The following is a 10778-nucleotide window of genomic DNA, read 5'->3' on the forward strand; positions in this document are numbered from 1 at the left end:
AGGGTCTCTGGTCTCCAGCTGCGAATCTTCTTCCTTCAAACTGTCTGGAATTGCTTGCAGTAGAAAGGGCTCTGCATCACTGGGAACATCTGCTCACCGGCAGAGACATTTTGCTTCGCTCTGACAATCAGGCTGTAGTAGCCTATGTCGACAGACAGGGGGGCACGACTTCTCCGTATATCACTCAGGATTTCCTTTTGGGCAGAGTCCCGTCTCATGACTCTGTCCGCTATCCACCTCAGAGGGACTCTGAACTCTCAAGCGGATTTCCTGAGCAGAACTCCGGTACTGAGCGGCGAATGGGCTCTGCATCCGGCAGCCTTCGACCTCATCGTCCAACAGTGGGGCTTACCCGAGATCGACCTGATGGCATCCAGAGACAATGCTCAGATTCCTGTCTTCTTTTCCCTCAAGTCTCAGGATCATCCTTTGGCAATAGATGCCTTCGCCCAGGAGTGGAATTTCCATCTCGCCTATGTTTTTCCTCCGTTTGCTCTGATCTCCAGGGTACAAAAGATCAAGAAGGATCATGCCTCCGTGATCCTAATAGCACCAGACTGGCCCAAGCGTGTCTGGTATTCGGACTTTATCACTCTAGGTCTCTCTCCCCCTCTGAAGCTCCCGGCTTGGAGAGACCGTCTGCATAAGGGTTCATTCCTGCACCCAAACCCTGCCGTGTTCCACCTGACGGCCTGGAGGTTGAACACGAACTGCTGAGAGCGCAAGTTTTTTCTTTTCGTGTGGCTGAAACTCTTCTGCAGAGTAGAAAGAGGGTTACATCTCTGCGGTACATTAAGATCTGGAAGAGATTTCACGGTTGGTGTTGTTCCAGGGGAATTTTGCCATCTTCATGTTCCTCGACAGTGGACTTCAACCTTCCACTATCAGGGTGCATATTTCTGCCATCAGTGCTCTCCTGGGGTTTGAGCTTATATCTCTGCCTGCGGTTAGATGTTTTACCAAGGCCATCGTCCAGATGCGTCCTAGTTCTGTCACCAGAATGGTTCCATGGGACTTGAATCTCGTCCTTCGTAGACTCACGTTACCTCCTTTTGAGCCTCTTCAGTCGGTTTCTCTGTATTTTCTATCGCTGAAGACGGCCTTTTTAGTAGCCATTACTTCTGCTCGTCGGATTTGTGAACTTCAGGCTCTGTCTATGAAGGAACCGTTTCTCCGTTTCTTCCCGGATAAGGTGGTTCTCTCTCTACCGCCGGAATTTGCACCCAAGGTTCAGTCGGCTTTCCACAAGAATCAGGAGATCGTGCTGCCTACCTTTTTTCCTGCTCCTGGCTCAGCTGAAGAAGAAGCTCTTCACTCTCTCGATCTGAAGAGATGCCTCACCATCTATTTGGAACGGACTCTGCCCCTGCGTAAGTCATCTCTTTTGTTTGTGGAATCTTCGGGACCCAACAGGGGTGTCAGCATCTCCAAGTCTTCCATCGCTAACTGGATTGTTGCGACCATCAACTTGGCATATTCTGCGGCTGGCCAACCTGCTCCTGTGGGGATCTGTGCCCACTCTACTAGGACGGTCTCCACTTCCTGGGCCGAAAGATGTTGTATTTCGCCTGACCAGATCTGCAAGGCGGCTACTTGGCGAACTCTCCACGCTTTTGTACAGCATTACCGTCTCGACCAGATGGCTCAGGAGGACTCTCTTTTTGGTCAGAAGGTCTTTGAAGCTGTTTTGTCTCCTTAAGTCTACCCACCCTTCTGCTTTGGTACATCTATCCTTAGTGTCACCTGGGATGGCAGGGAAACAGGAAGTTCTACTTACCGAGAGCTTCTTTTCCCTGCCAATCCCTGGTGACATGTTTTTGTTCCCTCCCTTCCTTTCAATAAAATTTTTGTTGCATCAGATTGCTTTTCCTGTGTGGTCTTTGGTATTCACTGGAGTTAGTAGGAGGGGAGGGGTGTTTAAGGTTTTTGAGTCCTGCCCAATCTCGGGTATGGAGGAGGAGTCTATCCTTAGTGTCACCAGGGATTGGCAGGGAAAAGAAGCTCTCGGTAAGTAGAACTTCCTGTTTCCTTGCCATCAACAAAAAATATAGTAAGCACTATAGGAAAGTCAGAACTAACCCGCCCCCTCTATTATTGACTCTAGAGAACAATATTTTATTTGCAGGAAGGCAATTTCCACACACCCTGTGGTAGAATTAGTGCATGGAAAGAGTTAACATACTAGCATTTGAAATACCCTGGGTTGTGTAATTTTCATAATGTTTTGACGGGGTAAATTGAATTGGGCGGCTTCAGAGATGTCTGAAATAGGACATGGGGCAGAATAACCAGATGTAAAAATTCCAATTTTTATCAACTGAATTGAGCATGTCCCAAATGTGACCTTTTAGTCCAAGAAACGACCTGACATGGGTGTTATCACTGTACTCGCAAGATGTTGCTGAACACATTGGGGTGTTGTGTCACATATAATGAGCTGTAAATTTATACCTGAAGTACAATGTGCGTGAAAAGAAACACAAACGTTGCAACCGCAAAGTTTAGTGCATGAAAAGAGTTAACATACTAGCATTTGGAATATCCTGGGTTGCCTAGTTTTCAAACATATATGGTTTGATGGGGTAAATTGAATTGGCCTGTTTCAAAGATGTCCCAAATAGGACAAGAGTGCAGAATGCCCAGATTTGAAAATTGGATTTGAAATAGCGATATGCTATTGGCTCACATTTTTTCCAAATTTTATATATTTTTTTAATAGTAAATTTGATATGATCAAAATAATATCTAAAGACGCTTGTATTGTACAGGTGATGTTCTCTGATTTGACATCAAAGACCCCCAGTTATAAGTGATGTGGTAATTAACCCATTCCATGAAGAAAGTTTGATGGATCCAATATGGACTTTGTTCTATTAATTTATTTAAAAAGACACAAGCGCAGAAACATAACATTCTCAACAGCTCTTGTGATCACCCCTATAACTACTCAGAATTAATGCACAGGTATGTACAATACAATGCAGATATTATCAACTATTGCCCAAATCCTATCACCACACTGTGCAAGTTTACAGTTCCTCCACACATCAGCACCTGTGACTGTAAGTAGCTTGAATCTGAACGCTAGATATTGTATGATCCTTCGGTGATCATGGGGGGAGATTCTGAAAACATGCACTGTTGGGGCTGCTTAAGAACTGACTAACAAAATCTAATATAGAGGAGCTCAATTGAGGGCAGAGAAGAGATCATTTTACAAGTCTATCCAGTGTAACAATTTGAGATTCAGGTGGAAATTGCTACCTACTGGATTAAGAAGATTACGTCTTCTTAAACAGAGTAAAGAATTGCGAATAAAGGAATATCGGTAAAAAAGAGAGGAACCCCTAATGGATCTTTAATCTCTTGTTCCCTTGCAATATTTCTCCAACGCCTTGCTGTAATTATTTCACAAGCATTTCAGAATGTAGAAGTTGCAGGCAGTCCCTCTTGGGCAATTGCAGAGCTTTCCAATACGTGCCCCTTTCCGCACTGCACACTGCTCACCAGCATCACACTGTGGTTGAAAGAGGAGGATAATTAGTATCATCACAAGCATAGAATTATTATAGAGAAATAGCAGAGAATCCCAAAGTAAATGAATACCAGATCAGCGGCCCAGTAATGAAGAGCGTCACAGATTTGTGCAAGATTTGTAGCGTTTCTTGAAATAAATTTGAAAATGACTTTTTACATGAAACCTTCCAATAGTAGTCTCCTGGAGACTATCAATTTGTTGCAGTTATAAATTATCAAGTTGCTATTTCAAAGAAAAATTGTTAGGTTTTCTGATAATTACCATTACATTTCTTTTTTTTTTTTGTAAATCTAACTGGCTACTTCTAGTGCGAAATCCTGCTGCGTTGAGTGTACTCCAAGAGGACATCGTTTGTTCAAGATTGTTTCTATTATGATCTTACATTTCTAGAGCACCAACAATCTATGCAGCTCTTCTGACAATAAACACATTCAAAGACAATGGCAAGACTAGAACAGACAGACAGACAAACCAATACTTTAGGTAAAGAGGGCCCTGCTTGTAAGCTTACAATCTAGCTCAACTTGAGTTCCATAGAATTTAGCTTTACACTTAAGTTGCCTGAAAATCAGCCTGGTTTATCCACGGTTTCATTTTAATGCAACAATGCTTATTTCTCACAAGCAGTTTTTCTCGTGCATTAAGGCTATATGAATTATCAATTCCCAGCCGGTTTCTCATAGTAGATCTCTGTTTAAACCATACAGATCGCCTGCTTGCTGAATACAGGGCTTTTCACAGAATACATTAATGACACTATTTTCAAAACAAACTTCATTACAGAGCGTTGTTAGAATACCATACCTGATCCTCATGGATACGGACATGTCTGTGTATCAATGTTTTCCCTACTCGTAGCCAGATCTGTCTACTCTTTATTGTTATGTAATAAATCAAATGCATAAAACCTTACTATGACAGTAGTAATGTACTCCACACATTTTAGGTTTTCCTGAATTTAGTGATATTACATACGGTAATTTATCCCTTGAATAAAGTTGCACAAGTATGTCTATATAACTTATAATAAATAAAACATGTTAAGTCTTTCTTTATGAAGGTGTATGACTGGGTTACCACTGCCACCCTCTCTTTTACATAACAATGAAGGAAAGGATTTGTGGCTAGCCTGCCTCTTTGTGATAGAAATTGCTAAAAGCGAAGGAGCCAGTTTCATTAATTACTATTTGGTTCACAATGGTATTTATAAATATAGTTTTGGTTTTTTCCCCCCAATATCCTTGTGTTACTGTTTGTTGTTAAAAGGGCAAGTTATGACACCTCTTAAGACTGCCTCTTACCGATGGTACCCATCCCAGCTTTTTGTCCAAGGGAAGTATTCGTTTGCTCTTCAGCTTCTCCAGAACTTCTTGTAAAGCCTCTATCTGAGTGGTAAAGGAAAAAAGGGCCATCACTAAAACCTAAAAAAAAAAGCATTCTTTTTTTTTTTTTTTTTTTATTTATTTTTTTTTTTTTTACTTTTTATTAGGCAGATTGAAAACATACAGATACATGACCTTATACATGAAGTTATATACTGAACCGGTTGACACACAATAACTCTCAGGTGGGATACCCTTAAATGGGTCCCGGCGGGTTCATGAGTACCCATCTGGGTATGCTTGTGTGTCTGGGTATGTTTGTTTATCTGACTGGGTATGTTAGTGTGTCTAAGTGTGTTAGGTTGTGTCTGGGTATATTAGTATGTATCTGTGTGGGTATGTCAGTATGTGAACATGTGTCTTTGGGTGATGTATGTGTGTTTGTGTCTGTGGATATGTTTGTGTGTGGGGGTATTTTTGTGAACCTGTGTCTTTGGGTATATTAGTGTGGGTATGTTAGTACGTGAACATGTGTCTTTGGGTATATTATTGAGTGCCTGGATATTTTAGTGTGAGAATATGTGTTTGGGTATATTAGTGTGTGTGTCTGGCTATGTTAGTAAAAGTGTGTTTCTGGGTATTTTAGTGAAATTGTGTGTGTGTGTGTGTGTGAGTATGTTAGTGTGGGAACATGTGTCACTGGGTGTGTCTGTGAGTGTGTGTCTGGGAATGTTCATATGTGAAAATTTGTCTGAGTATGTTAGTGTGTGCAGGTATTTAAGTGTGTGAACATGTCTTTGGGGGTGTTAGTTGTTTGTGTATCTGAGTATGTGTGTATGTATGTATGTATGTGTGTGTGGATACACAGAAGAAAAAAGACAGAAGAACAAAAAGAGGCAAGAGAAGAAGCAGAGCTGTGGGAAAGTAGACAGGGGCTCAGAAGAAATCACTGAAAAAGGTAAGAAGACATTTAGTGAGTGAGAATGTGTGAGAGAGCATGAGAGTGGTTTTGTGGGGGCAGCATTTAATGCTTGGACCCAGGCAGCACAATGTTTTGGGACGTACCTGACAGTGATCATAGTGCCATGCAGATAGCTGGCAAGACAGATTATATCAGTGCACCCTAAAAATTATACATTGACCCCTTGACGCAAATGTACTCTTTACTAGACAGCCTTTTTAACAGACTCAGCACAGAAGTGCAAAAGCCAGATCAGCACTCATGCATAGCGATTTCATCCTTTATGGGACTCATCAGCATAAGGTTGGATACTGGCTTATTGCTTGAGGCTTGTATCAATACATGAAGCACACACAACATAAGTGAACCCCTCCACATGCAATTAATGGTAGCAGAAGCATTATTAAACACTAATGTGCAACAACCAAACAAGCCCAGCGCACCATGACATTGTAAGCATCCAAAATCACCACACGGCCTGTGCCTACAGTAGCCAAATAAGCACATTCTTTTCATAAGACAAGATGTGATGAATTATGAAGTCTTGTTCTACTTCTGTTGGAGTTTATATTTTTCCACCTCCCTCCAAAGTAATAATCTGTTCAATAATATATAAAAACAATTTACTTATTTAATAAGGATTACTCAAAAATAATAAACAGAAATAAGTACAATATCTGTAGATATTGTTTCAAAAGTGTCAGAAAATGTCACACATGTAGACACAAAGGTACAGTGCAGTGTTCTTTGTACATTCCCCAGGAGGTATGCACATAAATCAAGTGAAATGGAAATGCATCTGATGCTCTTACCAGTTCTTTCTCTTCCTGGCTGTTGTTCTCTGAGATCTCAGTAGACCTGACAACCACTGACTCCTCAGTGCACACCATAAGCATGAGTAGAGCTAAGGAGATACAGATTAGAGGTACTCTACCACTAGCCATGGTGCTGATTATGGGTTTCTATCTCGTCTGAGCTGTCCATGGTGCTCATCTACCTTTTATAGCTTCTTGTTAACCACACTGACTATTATGTGCTTAAAGGCACATTAATTCCCCCACCCATACACAAACTTTCTTGTTTGTTTACATATTACCGCTCTTCCTGACAATCTTATTTTCCTATTAACCCATTGACTTTTACAGTCAACATCTGAAATGTATCTTAATATTTATTTATTATAGGACACCCCAGCTAGACCCTTGGGATGGAAAATAGATTGGAAGGTGGGAGGTTGTGTAGGCAGAATATAATTAAAATCCATTATGTGTTAACATTGATGCCTAACCCCTTTTGCTTTTGGGTATTTACACTTTGCTTCTATTTAGAAAGGTATCATGTTTAGTACATACAGTTGTATCCTGTGCTATCACCAAATGTGTATCTGTGTAGTTTTACAAATATATGAATATAGTGTGGAAAAATTCATGTGCTTGCGTGTTTGTATACATATATAGACATTTCAATATTTTAAAATGGTGAAAGAATTCACATGTATTTGAAAGCTTACAGTGGATATTAAATGTCTACACACCCCTGTAAAAATGCCAAGTTTTTGTGATGTTAAAAAATGAGACAAAGATAAATCATGTCAGAACATTTTCCACTTTTAATGTGACCTATAACGTGAACAATTCAATTGCAAAACAAGCTGAAATCTTTGTGGGGGGAATTAAAAAAAAACAAAAAAAAACTCACAATAACCTGGTTGCATAAGTGTGCAGACAGTCATCATTAAGTGGAGACAATGTGGCACAACACATACATTACCAAGAACTGGACGTCCCTCCAAAATTGTTGAAAAGACGAGAAGAAAACTGGTCAGGGAGGCTTACAAGAGGCCTACTACAACATTAAAGGAACTGCAGGAATTTCTGGCAAGTACTGGCTGTGTACTATATGTGACAACAATCTCCCGTATTCTTCATATGAATGGGCTATGGGGTAGGGTGGCAAGACGGAAGCCTTTCCTTACAAAGAAAAACATCCAAGCCTGGGTGAAGTTTGCAAAAACAAATACCAAGTCCCCAAAAGCATGTGGGATAATGTGTTATGGTCTGATGAAACCAAGCTTGAACTTTTTGGCCATAATTCCAAAAGGTATGTTTGGTGCAAAAACAACACTGCACATCACCCAAAGAACACCATACCCACAGTGAAGCATGGTGGTAGCAGCCTTTGTCAGGGTGGAGGGAATTATGAACAGTTCTAAATACCAGGCAATTTTGGCACAAAACCTTCAGGCGTCTGTTAGGAAGTTGAAGATGAAGACAAAGTTTACCTTTCAGCACGACAACGACCCAAAGTACACATCCAAATCAACAGAAGCATGGCTTCACCAGAAGAAGATTAACTTTTTTTAATGGCCCAGCCAGAGCCCAGACCTAAATCCAATTGAACATCTGTGGGGTGATCTGATGAGGGCTGTGCACAGATGTCCTTGCAATCTGACAGATATGGAGCGCTTTTGCAAAGAAAAGTGGCCATATATTGCCACGTCAAGGGAACACTTATGTAACTCGAAGTCAATCACACATCTGTGAAATCACACTATCCACTCAGGAAGCAACACTGATGGACAATCAATTTCACATGCTGTTGTGCAAATGGAACAGACAACAGGTGGAAATTATAGGCAATTAGCAAGACACCCCCAATAAAGGAGTGGTTCTGCAGGTGGTGACCACAGACCACTTCTAAGTTCCTATGCTTCCTGGCTGATGTTTTGGTCACTTTTGAATGCTGGCTGTGCTTTCACTCTAGTGGTGTGGAGTCTACAACCCACACAAGTGGCTCAGGTAGTGCATCTCATCCAGGATGGCACATCAATGCGAGCTGTGGCAAGAAGGTTTGCTGTGTCTGTCAGCGTAGTGTCCAGAGCATGGAGGCGCTACCAGGAGACAGGCCAGTACATCAGGAGACGTGGAAAAAGCCGTAGGAGGGCAACAACCCAGCAGCAGGACCGCTACCTCCGCCTTTGTGCAAGGAGGAGCACTGCCAGAGCCCTGTAAAATTACCTCCAGCAGGCCACAAATGTGCATGTGTCCACTCAAACGGTCAGAAATAGACTCCATGAGGGTGGTATGAGGGCCCGACGTCCACAGGTGGGGGTTGTGCTTACAGCCCAACACCATGCAGGACGTTTGGCATTTGCCAGAGAACACCAGGATTGGCATATTCGCCACTGGCGCCCTGTGCTCTTCACAGATGAAAGCAGGTTCACACTGAGCACATGTGACAGACGTGACAGAGTCTGGAGACGCTGTGGAGAACGTTCTGCTGCCTGCAACATCCTCCAGCATGACCGGTTTGGCGGTGGGTCAGTAATGGTGTGGGGTGGCATTTCTTTGGGGAGCCGCACAGCCCTCCATGTGCTTGCCAGAGGTAGCCTGACTGCTATTAGGTACCGAGATGAAATCCTCAGACCCCTTGTGAGACCATATGCTGGTGCGGTTGGCCCTGGGTTCTTCCTAATGCAAGACAATGCTATACCTCATGTGGCTGGAGTGTGTCAGCAGTTCCTGCAAGAGGAAGGCATTGATGCTATGGACTGGCCCGCCCGTTCCCCAGACCTGAATCCGATTGAGCACATCTGGGACATAATTTTTCGCTCCATCCAGCAACGCCACGTTGCACCACAGACTGTCCAGGAGTTGGCGGATGCTTTAGTTCAGGTCTGGGAGGACAACCCTCAGGAGACCATCCGCAACCTCATCAGGAGCATGCCCAGGCGTTGTAGGGAGGGTAGGGAGGTCATACGGGCACGTGGAGGCCACACACACTACTGAGCCTCATTGTGACTTGTTTTAAGGACATTACATCAAAGTTGGATCAGCCTGTAGTGTGGTTTTCCATTTTGATTTTGAGTGTGACTCCATATCCAGACCTCCATGGGTTAATAAATTTGATTTCCATTGAGAATTCTTGTGGGATTTTGTTGTCAGCACATTCAACTATGTAAAGACGGAAGTATGTCATTCATGTATGTCAATGTTCATTCATTCAGATCTAGGATGTGTAATCTTAGTGTTCCCTTTATTATTTTGAGCAGTGTATTAGTTTAAGGGTGTGCACTTATGCAACCAGATTATTTAGTTTTTTTCCCCTCAAAGATTTCAGCTTGTTTTGCAATCGGATTGTTCACGTTATAGGTCACAATAACCCCTTAACGACAATCCACGTACATGTACGGGGTTGCCGTGCAACGTGTTAACGACAATGCCCGTACATGTACGGGCTGCCGTTAAATAGCTGCATCGCCGCGATCGCGGAGTTTTCGCCGTGATCGGCAGCTTTGCAGCTTCCACGGAAGCCTCAAAAGTGAGGCTGACTGTGGATCCGGGGAGGAAAGCCCTCCCCGGAAGAAAAATGGCCTCCAAAGATTGTTGCGGCGGCGGGCTAAAACTGCTTAGGAAGCGATCGGAATCGCTTCCTAAGCATAAACTGTATTGCTCACATGCCTCGATATCGAGGCATGTCAGTAACACTACCCCCCTACCCCGATAGCCTTGTGATTGCTCCGAAGAGCAACCACAAGTGCCAACCTGTAAATGACGTTGCCGTCATTCACACAATGGCATTAACAATAGATCTGAGTTCACAGAGGGTCTATCCAGACCCTCTTGAGAACTCTCGAGCTCCTCCTGCAGGTTGGATGCAGGTACTGCATCCAACCATGCAAGGTCAATGGAGCCCAGCTCACTAATGAGAGTGATTAGTAAAAAAAAAAAGATATATAAAAAAAAATTATTGTTCAAAAATGTTAAAAAAAATATATAAAAAAATATGGTAACATGTAAAAATCCCCACTGTCACCAAAAAAAAAAAGTTTTTAATAAGCAAGTCCTAAAATTCTTTATCTTTACAAAAATTCCAGCATGGAAAGAGTTAAAATATTGGCATTACAAATGCCCATAGGGTGTCTTGTATTAAAAAATGCATGAGTTGATGGGGTAAA

At 42.4% G+C, this 10778-nt stretch overlaps 1 protein-coding gene across 1 annotated transcript; it reads right to left on the reverse strand.

Annotated features, from left to right (window-relative positions):
• Nucleotides 1-3409: 3409 nt before the first annotated feature.
• On the reverse strand, nucleotides 3410-6765 carry LOC149289409 (cocaine- and amphetamine-regulated transcript protein-like). The gene is made up of 3 exons (XM_089490488.1): nucleotides 6634-6765; nucleotides 4840-4923; nucleotides 3410-3517 (listed from the first exon to the last, which is right to left on the reverse strand). The coding sequence occupies exons 1-3, from the start codon at nucleotides 6763-6765 to the stop codon at nucleotides 3410-3412; spliced, it is 324 nt and encodes a 107-aa protein (XP_089346614.1).
• Between the last annotated feature and the right edge of the window lie 4013 nt (nucleotides 6766-10778).

The sequence above is a fragment of the Sceloporus occidentalis genome, unplaced genomic scaffold, assembly GCF_023333645.1.
Source record: "Sceloporus occidentalis isolate IW3139 unplaced genomic scaffold, rSceOcc1.0.p SCAF_45, whole genome shotgun sequence".
NCBI lineage: Eukaryota > Metazoa > Chordata > Lepidosauria > Squamata > Phrynosomatidae > Sceloporus > Sceloporus occidentalis.

Excerpts from the sequence above, each read along its gene's own strand:
- LOC149289409 (XM_089490488.1), bottom strand. The coding sequence starts at position 6,765 with ATGGCTAGTGGTAGAGTACCTCTAATCTGTATCTCCTTAGCTCTACTC. Across the intron at positions 4,924-6,633 it reads GCCAGGAAGAGAAAGAACTG|ATAGAGGCTTTACAAGAAGT; the intron begins GTAAGAGCATCA and ends TTTACCACTCAG. Across the intron at positions 3,518-4,839 it reads AGCTGGGATGGGTACCATCG|TGTGATGCTGGTGAGCAGTG; the intron begins GTAAGAGGCAGT and ends TTTCAACCACAG.